The sequence below is a fragment of the Ixodes scapularis genome, unplaced genomic scaffold (assembly GCF_016920785.2).
Source record: "Ixodes scapularis isolate PalLabHiFi unplaced genomic scaffold, ASM1692078v2 PGA_scaffold4__175_contigs__length_147842914, whole genome shotgun sequence".
NCBI lineage: Eukaryota > Metazoa > Arthropoda > Arachnida > Ixodida > Ixodidae > Ixodes > Ixodes scapularis.
Window position 1 is genome coordinate 121,975,768 of NW_024609879.1, and position 23,979 is coordinate 121,999,746.

The 23,979-nt window shown below is 47.3% G+C and overlaps 1 protein-coding gene across 1 annotated transcript in view; it reads right to left on the bottom strand.

Annotated features, from left to right (window-relative positions):
• LOC8054067 (cGMP-inhibited 3',5'-cyclic phosphodiesterase A) overlaps window positions 1-22,599 on the bottom strand; it is a 376,215-nt gene extending 353,616 nt beyond the window's left edge. Inside the window, exon 1 of the mRNA XM_042293413.1 lies at window positions 21,856-22,599. Within this exon, the coding sequence (XP_042149347.1) occupies window positions 21,856-22,599 (744 nt within the window). The remainder of the gene's footprint in view (window positions 1-21,855) is intronic.
• Window positions 22,600-23,979: the final 1,380 nt, after the last annotated feature.

The following is a 23,979-nucleotide window of genomic DNA, read 5'->3' on the forward strand; positions in this document are numbered from 1 at the left end:
CCCAAGTGTTTTGCGGGAGATGCAGGCGCTCCAGCTTTATTAGAGTGTGCGTGTGTGTGTGTGATTTCGCGCAAATTCCTTCGACTGCCGGCAAGTATATCATAGCCCCTGATAGTTTAAAAGACGCAAGGTGTGGCGAGTCGCGCGAATCTCATTATCGCTCAGCAGCCAATCAGACTGCGGCATTAGGCGATAAGGAGAGCGAAGAGCCAATCACGAGAGGAAGGAAGCGCTAACATCATACTCCTTCAAAATGCCTGCGCGTCTACTTACCCGCAAAACACCCAAAGAGCCAACCTCTGCGATCTAGGAAATCAGCTCAGCGAATGATGAGGCGGAACATCTATTTATACCTTAAAATTAAGCCAGCGCTGTGGCATTACGCAATGCAAGCATGACGCTTTGCTTTGCGTAATGCCACAGCGCTGGCTTAATTTTAAGGTCTAACCGGACGTTCCGCCTCATCATTCGCTGAGTTGATTTCGTAGATCGCAGAGATTGGCTCTTCGAGTGCTTTGCGGGCAAGTAGACTCGCAGGCATTTTTTAGAGTTAAGTCACACTCTGCGATTCTGAAACTGTCAACGACTCTACATCGAAAAAAAAAATACTACGAAGGAATCAATTATTGAAGCGGAGAAAAAAAGAGCGAGACGAGGAAAGACAAATTATGCTTCGGGAAATTTCGGATGATCGATTGACTTTCGTTGTTAGGAGGACGAAACCAGGTCAGGCTTTCGTATATAGATCTGCACCACTCGCTTGCCTAATCGAGCATTACTACAAAAAGTGTAAAAAAAAAACAAAAAAACTTTGATGAGAGTCAGAAGGGGAGAAAACTCGTCGCATATTTAGGTGACTTTGGGGAGATTTGTAGAGCTGAAAGATAACTAGGATTCCGTGTTCACTTTTAAGATTGAAGGGTTGCTTGGGGTACGTATGGTCTCGGTGTAAACAGTATGGATACAAGGAGATGTCGATCATTTCCTACCTGTAGCCATCACCGATTTGTTAGGCCCGATTCACTTGGTGCGATTCTGTTTGGGAATTTCAGTTCCGACGTCGAGCATCGCAGCTTACTGTCCACGGTTCTTTTGTAGCCCGATCGACGTCGCGACTGGAAATAGCAAGCAAAATCTCATCGTGTGAATCAAGCTTTAGCGTCCATTCTGCGACGTTCACGGGGAATGATTCGTCGCACGTTACATTATTTACACAAAGTTTTGCGCTCTGACGAGCCTCGTTCATTTCGCTCGGACCACTAAAGTAGTAAGACATAGCTAGAAGGACGTAGAATCAACAATTCCAACGCGAAAAGGAGCACGGGAACTCACACGGACGCCGAAAACATCCCATTTCAATGTTGTTTTTTTATGAGAGACGCGGCGCTTTTTGCCCACACCTTATCGCGCATGCGCGGCGACGTTGACTTGCGGATAGCGGCGTTCAGGTTTGTTTGTAAACACGAGTCGGTGTATATTCTAATTCGAAGCTTTATTTTATTTCTACACGGGAGGCATTGCCAGGCAGAAAGGGGCTGTAAAGGACAGCTTTTTGTCTGGGAGCACCAGGGCCAGGTGAGACTATAGGTTATGATTAGGGCTCCGTGTTTTCGGACTTTATTTTTCGTGAAATTCGGAGGGTGTTTTTCGGAGTTTATTTTTTAGCGAAAATTCGGTGTTTATCGAAGTTTATTTTTCAGAAATCCTCAAGTTTCCGAAATTCGGAGACTAATTTCGCTGTGTTTCCTATTAAAAATAATAAATATTAACCGGATGCAAACGTGTGCCAGATAAAAAACAAAACATGCTCGTATGAATTTAAGATTTCTTCAGTTGAATTTGGCGTTGGTGTCATTGGCAATACTAATTTGTCCCACGACAAAAGTCGCACACAAGTGTGGCTTCGATAAACGTGGATACCTTAAAATCAATATACTGTCGGAGGTACATGGGGAACCAGTTCAGCATTCCCGCTATAACAACCTCCCCTGCTTCTCTCACGCCACCTCTCTCTCTCTCTCGGAGGTAGCCGCAAGGAAGCTCGTAGTCATCCCATCAATCTATCCCGCTGCCGCGCGAGGTGGAAGTAATAGAGAAGTTTCAACTACCCCTCTTCCCTATTTTATACAACCTCTATGGTCCATAGCTTTCACTGTTATTCCCAGAAACATACTCTCTCCTTTCTGTAAATCCCGGATCCCATGGTCCAAATTAGAAACCAAAAGACTGGCTTTTGTCGTGACACGAATGGTACAATGACCTGTTTCCCTGAACCAACCTTGACGAGACAAGCCGAAAAGACCCCCTTTTGACAACGGTCCGAGGCTTGAAAGCTAATTATGGTGTCATTTTCCCAGGACCATTGATCCTCCGCTGCTCAAAATGCAAAAAAAAAAAAAAAGATTCTTTTTTTTTTTGCTGTGTGTGTGTGTGTGGGGGGGGGGGGGGGGGGGTGGCATGTGGGCACATAACAATTCGGAGTTTATCGGATGAATCCGAATTGCCAAAAATTTTACCGGCGGGTGTTTTTCGGATTTATCCGAAAACACGGAGCCCTAGTTATGATGTTAATGCAATTAATACAAAAGATGCAAGCGAGCTGGACAGAATAAACGATAATAATCCCCGTAGAACGGAAATAAGGGGGACAAAGGACAAACACAAAACTTGAAACACAACTAGGTGACTGGTGCGCGACTGAAAAGACCCGCCTGGTCCTGGTATCGAACTAGGGACCTCTCCATTTGCAGTGGAGCGTACCAGGAGTTAGGCGTCAGTACAGCAAACGGGTTTTATCAGCTGCCAACAGTTTGACACCAACAAGCATGAACGGCCTGCATTTAAAGTTATGATGAGAATGCATTAATGTAAAGGTGCAGTCGGGCTGAACAGAGTAAACGGTAATAATCTCTGGAGAAGGGGAATAAGGGGGGGGGGGGGGGGGGGGGGGGACAGCTGACAAAACCCGTTTGCTCTACTGACTTCCAACTCCTGGATAGCTCAGTTGGTAGAGCGCTCCACTGGAAATGGAGATGTCCCTGGTTCGATACCAGGACCAGGCGGAATTTTCACAGCGCCACCTAGTTGTGTTTCGAGATTTGTGTTTGTCCTTTGTCCCATTTACACTCCTCCAGGGGATTATTATCGTTTGAGCCTATAGACGCTTCAATGGTTGCCTGCGCGCATGCTTAAAAACAAAACGAAAAAAGAAAAAGAAAACATACGTTTCAGATATCATGGTTCCCGGCTACAAAACACATGCAAGGGTTTTGATGCTCAAAAATAAAACAGAAAATTACTGGGTCAAGGACTCTACATACATACTATACACAAACCGATCTCGCTCTGCGTTGTGCAGCTTGCATTCTTCTTTGAAATTCTCAACGCAATCTTTTTTTTTTTCTTTTTTTTTTTCCTAAGATGAATTAACAGGCCTAAATAATTGCACTGCTACAGGTAAGAGTTAACGAGACATCGTGCCACGTATCTGACATATTTACTATTCGGAAAGCCGGGCCCAGCGGTAGCTCGTCTCTAAAGGTATAATACACATAAAAAAATGAGACGTACCTCTTGAAGAATAGTATGCGTGCAGCAAAAAGTCGACACTTGCCTTAAGAATAGAAACTGTACGAAAACAAACGGACATGTGTGAGGTATATGTGTCGAATGTTTAGACAGCTTTATCACGCATGGGGATGACTCATTTAAGCTGCAATGTGACGTTAAAACTGCGGCAATGAGGTAAACATTTGCGTCAATATAACTGATAAAAAAAATTAAAAAAAAACATCGGTTGTATTTTGTGCGAAGCTCTCAATTTAGTTATCAAACCTAGCTTCTTTTTTTTTTTTTTTTTTCGTTATCAAACGGTCTCACGCGTCCCGACAAGACTAAGATAACGTATTCACCCTTATCGAACCTACGCACACCGAGAAAGTGAGAGAGAGGAGGAAACGAGAATGTCAAAACGCCGAGCCTTGATTCGAATGATTAGTGGGTCGACAATAAGCTATAGCTGCCTATATCTCGCCTGCACTCATCGAACACCTTCAAATGCAAAAGCCAAACGCCGTACACCGACGTTCCGTGTTGTAAAGCGTTCGACGAGCGCAGAGCCCTATTAGCGCCGAGATATTTCGGTGGCGCCCTCTTATGGTTTCCATCCGTGACGTCACGACTGGGATTTGCCTCGCCGTGACGTCACCAGTTGTTACCCTGGCTACTTACCACCAAGTGTGACGACGAGTTCGGTGGTTTCTTTAAAAAGCACAGTGGAAGCTAGGAACCATCGCAACCGGAACTAACACCGTAGAAGATGACAATCTGACAATGCTCATATGCCCATGGTCTGGCCAATTATGGAAAGCTGACCGCAGCGACGCTTTTGGTCGCGCACATCGCTAATAGGGAGTATTCACTGGCGGCCATATCCGTGTGCGCTGCTGCGCGTGCTGACGGCGAGCTTCCGCAGTCCTTTTGGAGCGTGCATTTTGCACCATCAAGGTTGCCGGTCTTAGCAGGCTATACGCCTCGCAAGTGGGCTCATTTTCATCTTCTGCGCATGAGAAAGGAAGTAGCGGTGACGTCAGAACGCCGAGCCCTGATTGACTGATCGCGACCCCCAATCCGAGCGTCGTCTGCTCCTTTGCAACGTCGTCTGCTCGCAACGTCGTCTGCGTCTGTCTTACCTTTCCTGCGACTTTCGGAAGTGCAGGTCTTTACGAGCGAGCTCGACTTCGCCTTTCAGAGAGGGCAGACGAAATAACTCGAGTGGCACGTTGTTTTTGTCTAACAACTAGCAGACGCGCATCAAGGAGGGAAGTCAAAGGACTCACTGGCGAGGTGTCCCGATGCGCCGACGTTTGTTTGCTAAGAACCGAGAGGGAGCGTGTTAGTGTCCGCAAGTTCCCTCTCAAATACTTTTTCCCTCCTTTCGTGCGCGGCCAGACTTCTCACTCTTTAACGGCGTCGGCGGGTTGGCGCAGTTAACGTCGTCTGCTTTACGTCTGCTAGTCAAAGCGACGGCTGCTTTACCTTTCCTGCGTCTGTCGGAGATTCACCGCTTTTTTAGCGGCGAGAGTCGCCATTGCCTGAGAAAACAAGATGACAAGAAAAAGAGATTGACCTCTTAATCTAAAATTGAGGTCAGCGATCAAAGTATAATACGGGCAGTGTTCACAAGAGTCGCGCGGGCATATTCCATTCAGCACGCCAGCCGGTCGTGGGCAGACGGTCGCCGAGTCGGAGTGCCTGCTAGGCCTATCTGCCGAGCTCGCTTGGTCGTTGTCGGTAAAATCGTGGCCGTTGGAGCTTTTCCCGGGTATTTGTGGATCTAGCGTTCTTGTTCGTCGTGGTCTGTTTCAACTACTTTTTACTTTTTTTCTTGCTGCTTGAAGTAGGGACGCGTGAGAAGCGCACGTAGAAAAATAAACACCCGTTGGTCGTCGCGAGCACGGCGCTGTCTGCCATGCTGATTTGATCGTAAGAAGTGCGTGAGACAGCTTCGGAGCTGCCGTAGGATTTCGTCGTAACCACACAAAGCCTGGCAGTTCGACGACGGAGCCATGGAGTGCCCGGTCGCAGATTTGAAGCGCTAGGACCTGGTAGCACAGAGCACTTCTCGGAGAACTTGGACGTCAGCGCACACCTTTCGCAGCGGCGAGGACCCGAAACGTGGTTTTCAAACCCGACGGGAAAAGAAGCGCGAGGAACGCGAGGAGCACGAGCGGACATTCCATTGCTCGGGACAAGTGAGTTTCGGCGTCTCGCCGCAGCGGGGCGCCTGTTACCGTGACTCTCCTCTCATCCGTTTTCTGCCGCTCCATCTTGTTTTAACTTTCGGCGGTCGCGTGTCGAGGAGATCTGCCAGGCTTTGTCAGTATAGAGGAGGCTATGGTACTGGGGACAAAGGTTCTGCTAGCTTTAGGTCTGCACCCACGAATCATTCCATACTAGAGCGCGGAGGGCTGACGTCCTCGTGCACTCTCTTTTCCTCCTCTCTCTCACTTTCTCGGCACATACTCAAATTATATCAGTCGTTAAAATGACACAAGATAATTTTAATTTCCAAAGCTTATATCCACAAAACCCTGCCATACCTTATATCGCAATGTCTAGAATTTGCCAGCTTCTACGATCACAATTGCCACAGCTCGGAGTGGCTGCAGACTGTAATAATGCACATCGCAATGTCTATATCGGAACTACCAAACTCCCAGAATCGTAAATTACGATGTTTATGAAGCGGCATAAACCTAAAGGTCGTAAATTCCAATCATTGGGCTGCCGGCATCCTACAATCGTAAATCTCTACGTTTAGAATTCGCAAAATCCTATAGTCATAATTCCGGTGCGTAGATCGGAAGCATCCCCTAATCATAAGGCACGATGCCTAAAGTTGGTAGAATCATCTAATCGTAACGCAGGAGTCATAGAATTCTGCAAAAAAGAACATGTGTTGTCATATATATATATATAATATATAGTATATATATATATATATATAGTATACTATATATATATATATATATATATATATATATATATATATATATATATATATATATATATATGTGTCCATCCGACAATGGACCCTTTTCAAGAAACAGTTAGGCGCACGCACTGGTGTCGTCACCGTAGCGGCGAAAACTCGAACTGCGTCGCGGAGGAGGAAAGAGAGGTAACGTGACTCCCCTCCTTCCGGACGCCGATCGCACTTCGAGCTTTCGCCACTCGGCGTCGCCTTCGAGTGAGAAAGGCCCCTTACACCATTACTTACGATTCCGACGTGAACGGCCACGAGAGCGATTCACGAGGTCGGATGAGCCGACGGCGCCTCAAAATGACCCGACCTGGCGGAACAAATAATACAGGGTGATGCACTCGAATGCGCCGTCGCTTTAATTCGACCTCGCTGATTAGTCCCCCCGGGGGGGAGCGTGTTGCAACCCTGCGCGAGGGTGCAACTCGTTGGTTGATGCAGGTTATTACTCCCTTCGAGGCTACGATCATCCCGACGATAAACGCGGTTACGAGTAAAAATCATTATTTTCCAACGGACGGCGGTAGTTTTCTTTTAACCTCGATTCACGACGCCGAGCGTTGGTCGTCCAGATTACATTGACGAAACAATGGCGACGCAGAAAATCCAGGGCGATAATGCCGTTCCCACGGTCTCGTGACGTTTTACGAAATAAAGCACTAGAGTCAGTGTGATAGTTTAAGAAACACAATTCAATGCTTATTCGATATTTGGTGAAGAATTTCTTGCCATTTTCTGGAACCGGGCACTTCAAGAGTAACTAAATTAATATGATGTACATAGTAGGATATTTTTCTTTTTCTATCATCGATTAGCAAACCAACCAGGCGCAGTGAATATGCGCTTGTTTCTTTCCGTGATTGGTTTGCCGGTGATAGCATACACCCCCTGCCCCCCCCCCCCCCCCGAAAAAAAAAAATAGACAAGCGCCGTGACGAAGCACTTTTGAAACTGCCTGACTGATCCCACCGAATCATAGCATGCGGTCCGACCTCAGTATACTGTCGAGATCGGTTACAACGAAGTCGGTTATAACGAAATAGTGGGCACAGCGAAGCGATCACGATTTCCCATTCCCTTTTGCACTTCGTTATAGCCGAAGTCGGTTATAACGAAACACCGGATATAGCGAAGTGAATTCTGATTCCCGTTGACGTCGTAGTAACCGGTCTCCGCAGTAGCACTACGCGCGTGAGGGGCTTAGGTGAGCGTGCCTGAGGGTAGAGTGAGGGGTATGTATAGCATATTCTCCGTCTTCAAGCCAGTGTGTGTTTCTGTCTCGTCTTCAGAAGACTCACGGGCATACCGTGCGTTGTTCGGACAATCCTCCTTCGGACGCACATGTGACTCTCTTTCTCTCTCTTTCCTTCTGAAAGTGCAACGCCACCTCAAGTGTCAGGATGACGCTCAACGCGCGACATGACAATAAGCTCAGTCTCGACGGCGATGCCTGCAGCCTTTCGGAGGATTCCGCAACGAAGCCCGCGGGGAGCGTGTTCGGAAAAGCTTGTGGAGTGAGGCAACGAGCCAATTGCGGCGCAGTGATTGGCCTGTCTTCGTGGACGTCACATCATCCGGTTTACGGAGGAGAGGGGGCTTGGAGGCTTATGTTGAATATACCTTTTCCCGAACCAAAGCGCCTCTCGTGGCAAGGTGACACAAAATGAGTTCTGGGTAACAGTTGGCCACTTAGTTTCGGTTTCAGTTTCAGATGTTGGTCATGATCATCGTGTCGTGACGGAACGCGCTGCTTGCGTTTTCATTGCTGTGACTTCCTACAGCTGTGCAATACGGTAGGCGTTGTCGAAAAATACCACCCCCCCCTCCCCACCAAAAAAAAAGGAAAAAAATCTTTTGGCACTCTTTTTGTGGTTTTCAATGTTCCGGATTTCGGGCAAAGGTAGGCAAATGTAGAACGATGGATTGCAACGTTCTGCCGGTGCCCCTGTCGTGCAAGCCTGTTCGCATGCGCGTGAACAAAAGTTAGGGATGCGGAATCCGCTTTATAGAAGCTACAGTTGCTATTCATTATTTCTGAGGCGATGGCAGAGTATAGACCATTCCATTTACCGCTCTCTGGGCGGCACCATTTTGTTCGACAGCAGCGCCCTCTCCATACATGCAAGAAATTCAGCGGGTTCGGCGGGGTAAAACGAGAGAGAGGGCACGCGCCCGGCTCCGCCAGCAGACGACAAACCGGGAGGCTGCCATTCTCCATCTTTGGGCTGTATCGGCGGGCTGTGCGGAACATCAAACTCTCGCTCGTGGCTGCCGTTGTGAAGTGGTTTGCGTTCTTAGAATAGTTATGGCTACTCCAAAATCAGCCGAGAGCTCTCTGTTGTTCTACTTCAGTAAAGGATCAAGTGACATATCTTTTTTCCGTTACTTAAATAGCAGTTGAGTCAGCCGGCAGTACTACCCTCAACTACTGCGTGTATTGCGGTAGGAGACCACGTTTTTATTTATTACTTCAAACATCCACTCATGGTCGATAAAGGCCTACACCAGTACGAACTTTGTATAGTAAAAAAGGTACAGCCACCGGATTCACTTTTCGCCGGAGAGACCGGCCAGTCTCACACAGTTTTCCCTATTTTCTTTTATTTTCACGCAGATAACAGTGCAATTAGACTTAGTCTTTTTATCTAGCATATACTAATGCACGATAACTGGAATACCAAAATCTGCGCATCTGCGCTTGAAATTTCCAAAATGACGCGATTTTATACAGAGTTTGTACGCCAGCCGGATGCTAGGTACTGCCCATTCGGCGGAGCAGACGACATGAGGGTGAGAGGGGGAGGGCATTTTTTTTTCTCTTTTTACCCTCTCTGCTATGACCCTAATGGAACGGTCTATAGTGAAGCGCAGTCCTCTTTGTACCAACTATAGTTGCTATCAATCCTTTCTGAGGCTGCGCCAGAGTATTGTGAAGCGCAATCCGTTTTGCAGAAGTCATAGTTGTTATTCATTATATCTTAGGCGGTGCCAGAGTATAGTGAAGCGCAGTCTGTTTTGTACAAGCTATAGTTGCTATCCGACATTCCTGGGGCTGTGCCATGTTATAGGGAGGCGCAATCCGTTTTATAGAAGCTACAGTTGCTATCCATCATTTCTGAGGATCTGCCAGAGTATAGCGAAGCGCATACCTTTCTGTACAAGCTATAGTTGCTATCCACCATTTGAGAGGTTGTGCCAGAGTATACTGAAGCGCAATCCCTTTTGTACAACCTACAGTTGCCATCCATAATTTCTGAGGCTCTGCCAGAGTATAGCGGAGCGCATTCCTTTCTCTACAAGCAATAGTCCCTATCCATCATTTCTTATGCTGTGCCAGAGTATAATGAAGCGCAATCCTTTTTGGAGAAGCTATAGTTGCTATCCATCATTTTGAGGCTGTGCCAGAGTATAGCGAAGCGCATTCCTTTCTGTACAAGCAATAGTTGCTATCCATCATTTCATGGGCTGCGCCAGAGCATAGTGAAGCGCAATCCTTTATGTAGAAGCTATAGTTGCTATCCATCATTTCTGAGGCTGTGCCAGAGTATAGCGAAGCGCATTCCGTTTTGTACAAGCTATAGTTGCTATCCATCATTTCTGAGGCTGTGCCAGAGTATAGCGAAGCGCATTCCGTTCTGTACAAGCTATAGTTGCTATCCATCATTTTGAGGCTGTGCCAGAGTATAGCGAAGCGCATTCCTTTCTGTACAAGCAATAGTTGCTATCCATCATTTCATGGGCTGTGCCAGAGCATAGTGAAGCGCAATCCTTTATGTAGAAGCTATAGTTGCTATCCATCATTTCTGAGGCTGTGCCAGAGTATAGCGAAGCGCATTCCGTTTTGTACAAGCTATAGTTGCTATCCATCATTTCTGAGGCTGTTCCAGAGTATAGTGAAGCGCAATACGTCTTGTGGAGGCTATAGTTGCTATCCATCATTTCTGAGGCTGTGCCAGAGTATAGTGAAGCACAATCCCTTTTGTACAAGCTGTAGTTGCTATCCATCATTTCTGAGGCTGTGCCAGAGTATAGCGAAGCGCATTCCCTTCTGTACAAGCTATAGTTGCTATCCATCATTTCTGAGGCTGTGCCAAGGTATAGTGAAGCGCAATACGTCTTGTAGAGGCTATAGTTGCTATCCCTCCTTTCTGAGGTTGTGCCAGATTATAGTGAAGCGCAATCCCTTTTGTACAAGCTATAGTTGCTATTCATCATTTCTGAGGCTGTTCCAGAGTATAGTGAAGCGCAATCCTTTTTGTACACTTGCCAGCTACAGTTGCTATTTATCATTTCTGAGGCTGTGCCAGAGTATAGCGAAGCGCATTTCTTTCTGTACAAGCTACAGTTGCTATCCATCATTTCTGATGCTGTGCCAGAGTATAGACCGACACGCTGTTTACAAACAAGCCCGCGTTTGCCCACACCAGGTGTGGGCACTGCGCGTGCGCTGAAACCAAATTCATGTGGAGTGATTCGTCTGCGCATGCGCAGTGCCGTAGACTGCGCCACCGCAGCTGCGTGACGTCAGGGCCGCGTGTTGGTCTATAGCGTAGCGCACTCCTTTCTGTACAAACAATAGTTGCTATCCATGATTTCTTAGGCTGTGCCAGAGTATAGTGAAGCGCAATCCTTTTTGTAGAAGCTATATACATGAACTCAACTCTCCTACGTCACGCCGCGGTGGTGGCGCGCCGGACGGACTTCCGATCTGGGGCGGTGGGCAGAAGTCGCCGTGCCAGACATGCAATCCTGTGTTCCTTTGGAAGAAACGAGACAAAAACCTGCCTTCTCGTCAAAATGCTGCGATGAGGGCTGTACCAAGAGAGTCTGGAAAGGTTTGAACATCAGGTTTCATGTGTTTTTGCCCCCTCCGTTCGTCCGAGAACGTGGATAGTAGCCGTGAAAAGGGCAAACCAGACGCCGTCGAACTACGACTGCGTGTGAGGGCAACACTTTGTGGTCGCCAAATGTATTTGCTTTGTTCCAACATGAACGAGAGAAAACCGCCAAGTTGTCCGGACCACCCACGGGTTCAGTGCGTGTTCAAATTCACACGGCCGCCAGTTCGTTCGAACTTTCGTCTGCTCTTTCAAACTTGTCTGCTTTTTGTCGCCTGCTCGTTCAAACAAAAGCGGCCCGTAGACCAAACTTTGACTCGGTGATTGCAATAAGAAGTAATTGCAGGCCTCAAAAGACTTAAGTAGGCTCGGTGTAAACAGTAGATACAAGATGTTGATCATTCGTACCAGTGGCCATCTCCGACTTGCTACGCTTGGTTTGTTCCCAGTTCCGATTTTTGTTATCGGCGTCGATCATTGCCACTACCTTCTACACTTTTGCAGCACGAGCGACGTTGTGACCGAAAATAGCTAGAAGAATCTCATCACGGTTTTGGCGTCCATTCTGCGGCGTTCATGCGAATGATCGGCGCACGTCAAATTATTTACGCAAAGTTTAGCGGTGTAACCAACCTGGATAATTCAGCTCAGGCGATTAAAGTGGTAAGACATTGCTATGAGGACATTGAATCGATAATTCCAACGTGAAAAAAGAGTTTGCAGACTCGCACAGACGCCGACAACGTGACATTCGAATGGTTTGTGGACGCGGGACGAGGGGTTTCTTGCCCGCACTGCATTGCACATCCGTTCGAACTGTCGTCTGCTCTTTCAAACTCTGCTTTTTGTCGTCAGCTCGTTCAAACGACAGCGGCCCGTAAACCAAACGTTGACCCGGTAATTGCGATAAGAAGTGAGTGCAGGCCTCAAAACACTTTTGAAGGCTGGTTGGTGTAAGTAGGCTAAGTGTAAAGAGTAGATACAAGAAGATGTTGATCATTGTTATCAATGGCCATCACCGACTTGTAATGCCCGATTCTACTTGCTGTTCTCAGTATCGACGTCCACCATCTCAGCTACGGTCCACGCTTTTGCAGTTCGAGCGATGTCGCGACTGAAAATAGCGAGCAGAATCTCATCGTGGGAGTCAGGCTTTAGCGCCCATTCTGCGGCGTCCACGTGAAATGAATCGCCGCACGTCACATTATTCACGCAAAGTTTTGCCTCGTTAGTTTTGCTGAAGCCGCTCAAGTAGTCAGACATTGTTAGGAGGACGTAGAATCAACAATTCCAACGCGAAAAAGAGCACGGGGACTCCCACCGACGCCGACAACAACGCAATTCAATGGTTCGTTTATGGGCGACGGCGGGCTTCTTGCCCACCATCCACCGCGCATGCGCGGCGCCGGTGGCGTCCGCTAGGGGCGCTCCGGTTTGTTTGTAAACATGAGTTGGTGTACAGCTGCTATCCATCATTTCTGAGGCTGTGCCAGAGTATAGCAAAGCGCATTCCGTTCTGTACAAGCTATAGTTACTATCAATCATTTCTGAAGCTGTGCCAGAGTACAGTGAAGCGCAATCCCTTTTGTACAAGCTATAGTTGCTATCCATCATTTTTGAGGCTGTGCCAAATTATAGCGAAGCGCATTCTGTTATGTACAAGCTATAGTTGCTATCCATCATTTCTGAGGCTGTGCCAAACTATAGTGAAGCGCAATACGTCTTGTAGAAGGTATAGTTGCTATTCATACTTTTTGAGGCTGTGCAGAGTATAGTGAAGCACAATCCTTTTTGCAGAGTATAGTGAAGCACAATCCTTTTTGTACAAACTAGTTGCTATCCATATTTTCTGAGGCTGTGCCAGAGTATAGCGAAGCGCATTCCTTTCTGTACAAGCTATAGTTGGTATCCATCTTTTCTGAGGCTGTGCCAGAGTATAGTGAAGCGCAATCCCTTTTGTACAAGCTACAGTTGCTATACATCATTTCTGAGGCTGTGCCAGGGTATAGCGAAGCGCATTCCTTTCTGTACAAGCTATAGACGGTTTTATCGTGGGTAGCGCCATTTTGAGAGCGAGAGAGAAAAGGGGAAAGTGCTGCCGGCGCTTTCCCCCTTTCTGATTGTGTAGAAAGAGTAAAAGTCCTGGATGAGAGGCTTGGCCGGTGTTGGGTGTCTGCTGTGCCCCAACTTCTTTCGCGCTTTCTTTTCGGTTTTAGACTCGCAAACTTAATTAGAGCCACGGGTTTCGATGGCAACAGTCCCCCGGTCATCGGGACACCATTGCTCGGTCATAGGGTGCACGAATAACGACAGAAAGCGTCGAATACCGCCCAAGGACCTCGTAGCTTGCATGGAATTCGGCAAGGCTGTGCGGCTGCAATGTTTGGAAGCTCCACCGCTTTCCGCGTGACTGGAAATGATGAACCATTCATAAATTTTTGCTTGCAATAGGCCCCTTTCAGCGCAGCCGTTTTTAGTAATGAACTAGCGATACACGAAACGGGAACCTCAATTAACTTTTGTAAACACCCGGAGCTGCTACAGATCGTTTTGCTGCGCTGCTTTTATCTTGCGTGTCCGTGTTCTCATATTTCATTGTGGATGAACGACGAAGACGTTCTAGATGTGCTTATATCGAACCGCAGAAAGCGTCAAAGCAGCCACGAATTATTTTACTATTTGATGCAATATTTTGAGTACTAACCTCCAATTTCTATCACTGACACGTTCGCTGCCGCTGTTCCCCCCGTTGCCGCACTGGTGGATGCCATGACTCGAACAAAGAAACGTACACACTGGGCTCGAAGACGCAGATCGCAACACACGAGTCGTACCCTGGAGCGACTATCCAGCGCTTCAAAACGCCCAATCAACGGAAACAACCGAAGCAACCCACCAGCGGCACTCCAAGGAGCGCTTTTGCCGGCTCTCTGGTATCGCACAGGGGATCGCTATTCAGGAAAACCGATAGAACTACCTTTTCAACAACGATGACCGGGGAACTGTTGCCAGCGAAGCCCGTCACTCTAATTAAGTTTGCGAGTTCAAAACAGAAAAGAAAGCGCGAACGAAGTTGGGGCACAGCAGACACCCAACACCGGGCAAGCCTCCTCATCCGGGACTTTCACTCTTCTACACAATCAGAAAGGGGGAAAGCGCCGGTAGCCCTTTCCCCTTTTCTCTCTCGCCCTCTTTCAGTAAAACGGTCTATAGTTGCTATCCATCATTTCTGAGGCTGTGCCAAACTATAGTGAAGCGCAGTACGTCTTGTAGAAGCTATAGTTGCTATTCATACTTTCTGAGGCTGTGCCAAATTATAGCGAAGCGCATTCTGTTATGTACAAGCTATAGTTGCTATCCATCATTTCTGAGGCTGTGCCAAACTATAGTGAAGCGCAATACGTCTTGTAGAAGCTATAGTTGCTATTCATACTTTTTGAGGCTGTGCCAGAGTATAGTGAAGCACAATCCTTTTTGTACAAACTATAGTTGCTATCCATATTTTCTGAGGCTGTGCCAGAGTATAGCGAAGCGCATTCCTTTCTGTACAAGCTATAGTTGGTATCCATCTTTTCTGAGGCTGTGCCAGAGTATAGTGAAGCGCAATCCCTTTTGTACAAGCTACAGTTGCTATACATCATTTCTGAGGCTGTGCCAGAGTATAGCGAAGCGCATTCCTTTCTGTACAAACTATAGTTGCTATCCATCATTTCTGAGGCTGTGCCAAACTATAGTGAAGCGCAATACGTCTTGTAGAAGCTATAGTTGCTATTCATACTTTCTGAGGCTGTGCCAGAGTATAGTGAAGCACAATCCTTTTTGTACAAACTATAGTTGCTATCCATAATTTCTGAGGCTGTGCCAGAGTATAGTGAAGCGCATTCCTTTCTGTACAAGCTATAGTTGATATCCATCTTTTCTGAGGCTGTGCCAGAGTATAGTGAAGCGCCATCCCTTTCGTGCTACAGTTGCTATACATCATTTCTGAGACTGTGCCAGAGTATGGCGAAGCGCATTCCTCTTTGTACAAGCAATATTTGCTATTGTTTGTACAAGCTATAGTTGCTATTCATACTTTCTGAGGCTGTGCCAGAGTATAGTGAAGCACAATCCTTTTTGTACAAACTATAGTTGCTATCCATAATTTCTGAGGCTGTGCCAGAGTATAGCGAAGCGCATTCCTTTCTGTACAAGCTATAGTTGATATCCATCGTTTCTGAGGCTGTGCCAGAGTATAGTGAAGCGCAATCCTTTTTGTACAAGCTACAGTTGCAGGGGTGGAACTCATCAAATGTATTTGGGAGCAGTCACGGGAGCAGCTGAAACCGCTGTTTTGGAGCAGGTTGGGAGCAGCTAAAACTACATTCTGGAGCAGGCTAGGAGCAGCTCAGATCAGTTTTCATTGCACTTCAGCTTGTGTCTTAGACGAGCACGGGAGCAATTTCAATAGTGCTTAGCAGCACAGATGAACATGAGAGGTTAGGAACCTAGGTAGATGGAATAACACATAACAGTGTAACAGATGCGAAAACTTGGAACTTTGTGAGCCTTAATGAGAGCCAAAACGCAAGTACCATACGTTTCTGAAGATAATGTACTTGATATTTTCTGAGTGGCTTTCAGCTGCTCAAGATGCAAACCAGCACTGCTTATCGCACAACTCACGTGCTCGACATAGTAATTATATGTGCGAACCACGTGACGTGCGTAAGCAACGGACGTGCAGCTGCGTGGAGGAACAGGGCAACAAATTTCGAGTTTATCCTATTGAGCAACTCAATATCGAAGCAGCAGACTACGATTAACAGAGTTATTGTATTCAAAGCGATTAACAAGAGCAAGGTTAAAGTACGCCGAGCAGATCTACCGCTCGCGTGAGAGCTGCTGGACGGCAAAATTTCGGATCGGACAGCGTTTCCAGTTCTATCAAATCACAATTTATCTTGCGGGAATGCGGTTCCAACTTATAACGATTAAGTAGTAAACGGAATCTTTTGCTCATTTTTTTTCCACTGGTTGACTTCTGGATCCCGGGCCGCAGAGCCTCAGGCAATCTGACGCTTAACGACTCGACCTCACCTCGGCCGACTTGCTTAATCACTGATGGTTTAAGAATAACAATCCAGTCGCATGCAGGTGGTGTAGCGCTTGGAATCCGATCCCCGAGTTTTTAAGCGCGCTTCCGACTCGAGATACATAGGGAGAATAAACAGAACAAAGGATTGCAGGGCCGACCAAGCTAAACGTGCTCATTGTTGCCAGTCGAGTCGATAGAAACCGAAACCAAGACAAAATACAATTTTTTTGGGCGCACGTTGTGCGATTTGGCGCATAATGGCGCAAGCTATTGGCAGTGGCGCAGTTTCCGCAAAATGGCGCAGGATGGCGCAGAAAAATGCGTCTGGCGCAAAATGGCGCAAATGGCGCAGCCGCTCCACCCCTGCAGTTGCTATACATCATTTCTGAGGCTGTGCCAGAGTATAGCGAAGCGCATTCCTCTTTGTACAAGCAATATTTGCTATTGTTTGTACAAGCTATAGTTGATATCCATCATTTCTGAGGCTGTGCCAGAGTATAGGGAAGCGCAATCCCTTTTGTCCAAGCTACAGTTGCTATCCATCATTTCTGAGGTTGTGCCAGAGTATAGTGAAGCGCAATCCTTTTTGTAGACGCTATAGTTGCTATCCATCATTTCTGAGGTTGTGCCAGAGTATAGCGAAGCGCATTTCGTTCTGTACAAACTATAGTTGCTATCCATCATTTCTGAGGCTGTGCCAGAGTATAGTGAAGCGCAATCCCTTTTGCACAAGCTGTAGTTGCTATCCATCATTTCTGAGGCTGTGCCAGAGTAGGGCAAAGCGCGTTCCTTTCTATACAAGCTATAGTTCCTATCCATCATTTCTGAGGCTGTGCCAAAGTATAGTGAAGCGCAATACGTCATGTAGAGGCTATAGTTGCTATCCATCATTTCTGAGGCTGTGCCAGAGTATAGCGAAGCGCATTCCGTTTTGTTCAAGCAAGAGTTGCTATCCATCATTTCTAAGGCTCTGCCATGGTATAGTGAAGCGCAATACTTTTTGTACAAGCTATAGTTGCTATCCATAATTTCTGAGGCTGTGCCAGAGTATAGTGAAGCGCAATACGTCTTGTAGAAGTTATAGTTGCTATCCATCATTTCTGAGGCTGTGCCAGAGTATAGTGAAGTACAATCCCTTTTGCACAAGCTGTAGTTGCTATCCATCATTTCTGAGGCTGTGCCAGAGTATAGCGAAGCGCATTCCGTTCTGTACAAGCTATAGTTGCTATCCATCATATCTGAGGCTGTGCCAGAGTATAGCGAAGCGCATTTCGTTCTGTACAAGCTATAGTTGCTATCCATCATTTCTGAGGCTGTGCCAGACGTACAAGACGTATTGCGTGAAGCGCAATACGTCTTGTACAAGCAATAGTTGTTATCCATACTTTCTGAGGCTGTGCCAGGACATTGCGAAGCGCTTTCCGTTCTGTACAAGCTATAGTTGCTATCCATCATTTCTGAGGCTGTGCCACAGTGTAGTGAAGCGCAATCCCTTTTGTACAAGCTGTAGTTGTTATCCATCATTTCTGAGGCTGTGCCAGAGTATAGTGAACCGCAATCCCTTTTGCACAAGTTGTAGTTGCTATCCATCATTTCTGAGGCTGTGCCAGAGTATAGCGAAGCGCATTCCGTTCTGTACAAGCTATAGTTGTTATCCATCATTCCTGTGGCTGTGCCAGACTATAGTGAAGCGCAATACGTCTTGTACAAGCTATAGTTGCTATCCATCATTTCTGAGGCTGTGCCAGAGTATCGAGATGCGCAATCCTTTTTGTACAAGCTATAGTTGCTATCCATCCTTTATGAGGCTGTGCCAGAGTATAGTGAAGCGCAATCCTTTATGTACAAGCTATAGTTGATATCCATAATCTCTGAGGCTGTGCCAGAGTATAGTGAAGCGCAATCCTTTTTGTACAAGCTATGGTTGCTATCCATCATTTCTGAGGCTGTGCCAGAGTATAGTGAAGCGCAATACGTCTTGTAGAAGCTTGTTTTTGCTAGCGTACATTGTTTGTTGGGCTTTAGTCAACAAAAATGACCAGTTCTGGATGGCAAGAGATCCTAGTAAAATAAACTCACAGCGATATTTATACACGGGAACTACTCTCCCCTGGGGGTGCAATCCTCGGGTCTCCACCACCTCCATCAAATTTGAGCAATGAAAATAGTTAATTGCGTGGAGGTTCCGAACGTTACAATGATTGCTTTTGCTTGGCGCGTTGTGCATCCTACTTTGACAAAAAATGCAATGACGTAATTATGGCAATTATTGTTTAAAAACGCCGTATGACGGTGCCCCATGGTGTGCGCTCCAAGGGACAGAAAGGGGGGCGCGTCACAATCTTTGATTGGATGTTTATTTTAAACAATCGACTGTATTTCGTTTTTTGTTTTTTTTTAGGATGCATAGAGTTTGTAGATTAAGTTATCACCATAAATAGACGACATCACAATCCGCTTGAGTGCCACTCTAAAGGCAAGTTACGTCAGTTAAAAAACACGCTCTAGATCGAACATTTCCCGAGATCGACAAACTAGATGTGGGCATAACTTGATTAAGAAAGAATAATAACACGAGGACATTAGCTAAACAATACACGTCGTAATATTATGTTTCCTTAATCACGTTAAATTAGCCAACGGGCCCGTTTCCTCTAAAGCGCAGTTATCAAAACAAACACAAAAGAATCGGCATAACGCTGCTTTTTTTATAGATATATTTATTTGTGTATTCAAGCAATTAAGCGCACAATTTTCGGGGCAGAGAACATATCCAGGTGACTTACATGATTGCCTCCCCAATTTAAGAACGACGCAAAGCAACAACAACAGATTTTTTGTAGTTGCTGTCTTTTGACGCGCACAGGCGCATCATTTACCTTTCCCCATACGCCTGAGGTATCGTGTTTACAAACAATTAGTGATAATGTGACTGCCAGCTTAGGGAACGCAGAGTGTAACGTCCATCACCGAATTTTTATCAGGTAATGCAGCATTATCATTGGCTGCGGTACGATAACAATATGCTAGGGAGGCAATCTGCCCTGCATTCCTTAAAGGGGCACTCAAGTGGATTCTGAGATTGATTATTTCTGGTGATAACTCAATATACGGGCTCTATGCACCCTAAAAAAACAGTCTAAATTACACTTATGGGCGGCCAATTTTCCAATTAAAAATCCAATCAAGGATCGCGACACGCCCCTCTTTGTGGGCTTTCAACTTTCAAACAATAATTGCTGTATTACGCATTTTACACCTAAATATGTTTTGTCAAAATGCAACGCACATCGCGCCCAAAAAGAGCAATAAAAGTAACGTTAATAATCCCTACGCAGTTAACTATTTTCAGTTGGTAAATTTTATGGACTTGGTGGGGACCCACTATTTTCCCAAGAGAAAATAGTGCCGGTGTATTTCTACTGCTGGGAGTTTACCAAGAAATTGTGCCGCCTAGAACTTGTCATTTGTATGGACTAAAGCCCAACAAATAACATGCCACCAAAAACAAGCGTGAACAAAAATCACTTGAGTGCCCCTTTAAGCTGTCAGCGTCGATATATATCTGATATTGTTACATAAAAATGCAGTTCAAGTCTCCGTGCAAGCAACGTATTTCTGCTTTTCAAGTCTGCGCACATTTCGTCAGTGCGGCGCCGCATTTATACTAAAAAAATAAAATAAAAAAATATTTAGACATACTTCCTTATTCTTCTTTTTTTTTTTTTTGCGATGTACAGATTATCAGTTAGGATGTGATCCAGCTGTGAATTCCCGACACGCGCAAGTCCATCAGGACGTCAGAGGGCACAAACAATGGCGTCGTTTTTCAGCTGACACTCCTCGCGAACCTGCTAGTCCGCTACAAAATGCAACCCTCGCAATTGCGCAAGAATACCGGTGCCCCAATCTTTGTTGAGTAGCAAACAGAGGAGACGGACTGCTTTTCACAACCAACGGCATACGATGTCCTCCGCGTCTTTTGCAGTGTCAGGCTGTACAAACACACCTGACATTCGGCGAAAAACTGGAAGAAGTCGACTAAAGAAACGACGATAGAATCACCACTTTCTTTAAAAAAGGAAGTCAACAACCCCCTCGATTTCGTTTTGGGGCAACGCAGATGTACCTAAGGACGTATAAGCGCGGAAGAACACGCGAAAAGACGCGAGTTACAAATATCATAAACATCGATTTCTGTATGCCTTGCTGACCATGCCTCGTCTGGTGCACGGGTGGAACCGGTCAGAAAATAAACGCTAAAATTCAGCGCCGCTGGCGCGTGGGTCTCAAGAGACACTTCGCGACATTTTGTGTGGGCTAAACTCGTCGGCGTGTATACACCGTGGCTGCAATTCCGACGCGCAATGAACATTCCCCAGTTGCTGTCGTTCCGACTCAAAAGGCACAGAAATGTTCCGTTGTCATTTAGCAAACACATGTGCTCTGTTCTTGACATGATCTACTCGACAACACCTGTAACGCTTAAAAAAAAGGAAGTTTTATGCAGCTGACTTTACAAAAGAAGGCACACTCGTTGCTTTTTCTCTTTTCTTTTTGTTTTTGTAGCTTACTTTTATTATTATTATTAAGGTTCGGGGCTCTATACAAATCTCAAAGCCAGAGGTCAACCAGTCATACACAATGGTTAAGGGTATCCCCGCACTTTTCGTAGTCATTTAACGAGGGAAGACCTCGAGGACGCGACGCCTCGAAGGTTCGAAATTCATTTTGCTACGTGCAGCAACCCCGCCGTCCTCTTCACAAACTTTCCAAGATATTCGAACCTGCCGCTGTTTTTCCTCGGCCTTCTATTTTGTTTTTCTTTTTTTTAGACACAAGTAACAAAGCGTAGTTAAATGAAGAAGAAAAAATACCACTTCCGCGTTCTGCCGACGAGTCAAGGCGTAATCCGTATAGTTGCCGAGAATTTCTCCGTATCGTCGTACACCATAACCGCTTGCTTGATTATAAAATAAAGCTTATTCCCACTCGCTTGAGAATATCGCAGGTCGTTGGTGTGGGCTTGCCTTCCTGCGCGGAAACTAAACCGGTCAAATAACACGCATGACCCCGAATGCCCCCTGCGAATCGAACTGTCACCGACGCAACTCTCGACGTTTCATCGCATACGCTGTTAGAGTCGCTGAAAGGACGAGAAGGGAAGGAATGGGGGGACCTTCAGTTATCCCTCCTAGCAGCGCGAGATTCCTTCGATAACAGTGTCTCATTGACAAAACGCGACGAGCGCATGCTGGAGGTCCTGCCATCAGAAAGGGACAACCTCCCGTTCTCATCCGAGCAGATGACTACGGTCTCTTCGCAGCCTCGCCGTTCATCCCTGGTTAACTTCCCGTCCGCGCGCGCTGTCTTTCGAGTCCGGCGTGTTGTCTTACCTGATACCCTGGCCCGTAGTACTGGCGCTGTCCTCCAAGCACGGGCAGCGACGTGCGACGACCCTTCACGAGACCGTGGAGCGCGGGCGAACTCCCGGTTCGGCGACGTCGCACGGCCAGCAGTCTCCCGTCTGGCGACACCAACGCGGACACATGGGATCCGCGCACTTCGGACTCGGTAAACTTGGCCGCAAGCAGGCCCACGACACCGCACAGATGACCGACGGTCGCGCGGACCCAAGCGGGCCGGAGGAGCCCGGCGAACGCGACCAGGGACACGAGCCTCAGACCCGCCAGCGATGGCAAGACGTGGACGGCGCGCGGCGCCGCAACGCTGCAGGCACACAAACACACCACAGCCCAGACCACGGTGGATGTCAGGGGTCCGACGGGGTTCGGAAGGCCGGCGGCGAAGCCGCCCGCCGAGAGGTCGCCGACGATGCCGGCCAGCGCGACCACGAAGCCGTCAGAAGCCTTGAAGGTCCGCCGGGTCACTAGGCAGAACCAGTAGTGGGCAGAGAGCATGGCCCACAGCGGCAAACAGGCCGAGAGCAGGCAAGAGACCAGGCCGGGCAGGAGGGTCAGTAGACCGACTACGCCGACGGTCGCGGGCAGGGCCCAGCGAGCTTGGACACGGCCGGCCGCGCTCTTGGAAGCGGCCTGTTGCTCGGGCGGACGCAGCCACACGGAAACGTAGCTTCCACCGTGATCGGCGCCCGACGACGGCGCCGTAGACGACGCCATCCTCTTCGAGACGGACGTCTGTTGCCGTGGGTGGTGGAGGGGCGCGCACTTTTGTTGTCCGGCGACGCTGTCAAGGGGTCCGCCGATCACGCCCGCTCCTCGTCCATGTGCGGCACGCCATCGGAGAGCGCAGCGACCTATGCGAACGGAACACACACACACACACACATACACGCACGCGCTCCAACAGACACGCACGCTTCGCGCGCGCGCACTCGGCAAACGCGAAGCGCTCACTCGATACAGCGCACGCAGCGTTGGACGGCCGCGAGACGCAGGCGAACGGGCTGCGGAGGAGGCGGAGGGGAAGGACGGAGAGGAGGAGGCCGGGCACAGCAGTGCGCACTGGGATTGCGGCGACGGGCTGTGACGTCACGGCGACGTCACAGTGGCGTTGGGGGGAAAAAAGAAAAGAGGCGCTGCGCTGCATGTGCGCTTGTTGATCATAGTTGATCGCGGCGCCAGTGAGTCTCTTGCTTAGAGGAAACAGCTCTGTGTGATGATCGCCGGGATCTTTTTTTTATATATTGTTTTTATCTTTTTTTTTTTTTTTTTTTTTTTGTCGGCGGTGTTTGTTGTTGCGAATTTGTCGGTTCGTAGGTTCGCTCATTTATTTTATCGGACGAGTGGAAGAGTGCGGCGTCTCTGCGGAAAAGCACTTTTTGCGCGAGATGGCTGTGAAGTGGAAGATAAATCGAGTTTTAAACTGAGCTGGACCGTCGCCGCGGAAGGAGAGAACTTGGCAAGATGCGTTTACGGAGAGACCCCCAGGGAAACGACAATGAAATTCACACGACTCTGCTTCGTGTGTGTTTTGAATCGTCAACACTGTGCGTTTCGTGGCTAAAAGATAGCTTTAGAGGCAGTGGTTCTCAAAGGGGGCTCCGCCGACCCTACAAGGCCCGCGAAGGCATTCAACAGTCCTCGAAGCACCGTCTCCATCGGTAAAGCCCGGCAAGAAAAGTTGTCTTTTTTCGAGAATAAGAAGAAACGTACTAATTTTTGGGTGAGTTTTCTCGTATGCATGTGAATGACAGAGGTCTACCTCGAACTATGCCTTAATTATATCCATTTATTAAATAATTATCGCAACCTACAACCTTGCCGTCCCCTCACCACGAATGGGGTCCTCCGTCATCCCTGCCGATCCACAAGGGGCCCGCGAAACATAAATAATTGAGAAGCATGATTTGAGAAGTATTATAGCACTCTTCCTGCTTCGCTGCAAACGAAGCATGTAGTGGTAAGACTGGTTTTCAGGTAAAAACTACCGTTCTCAGCTATTTTCAACGGACTCCACAGCAATAAGAAGCCCCAATTCAAATTATTGAACGTGTTTGATAAACATTTGAGAACAGATATGTTCTCATATAAACTTAT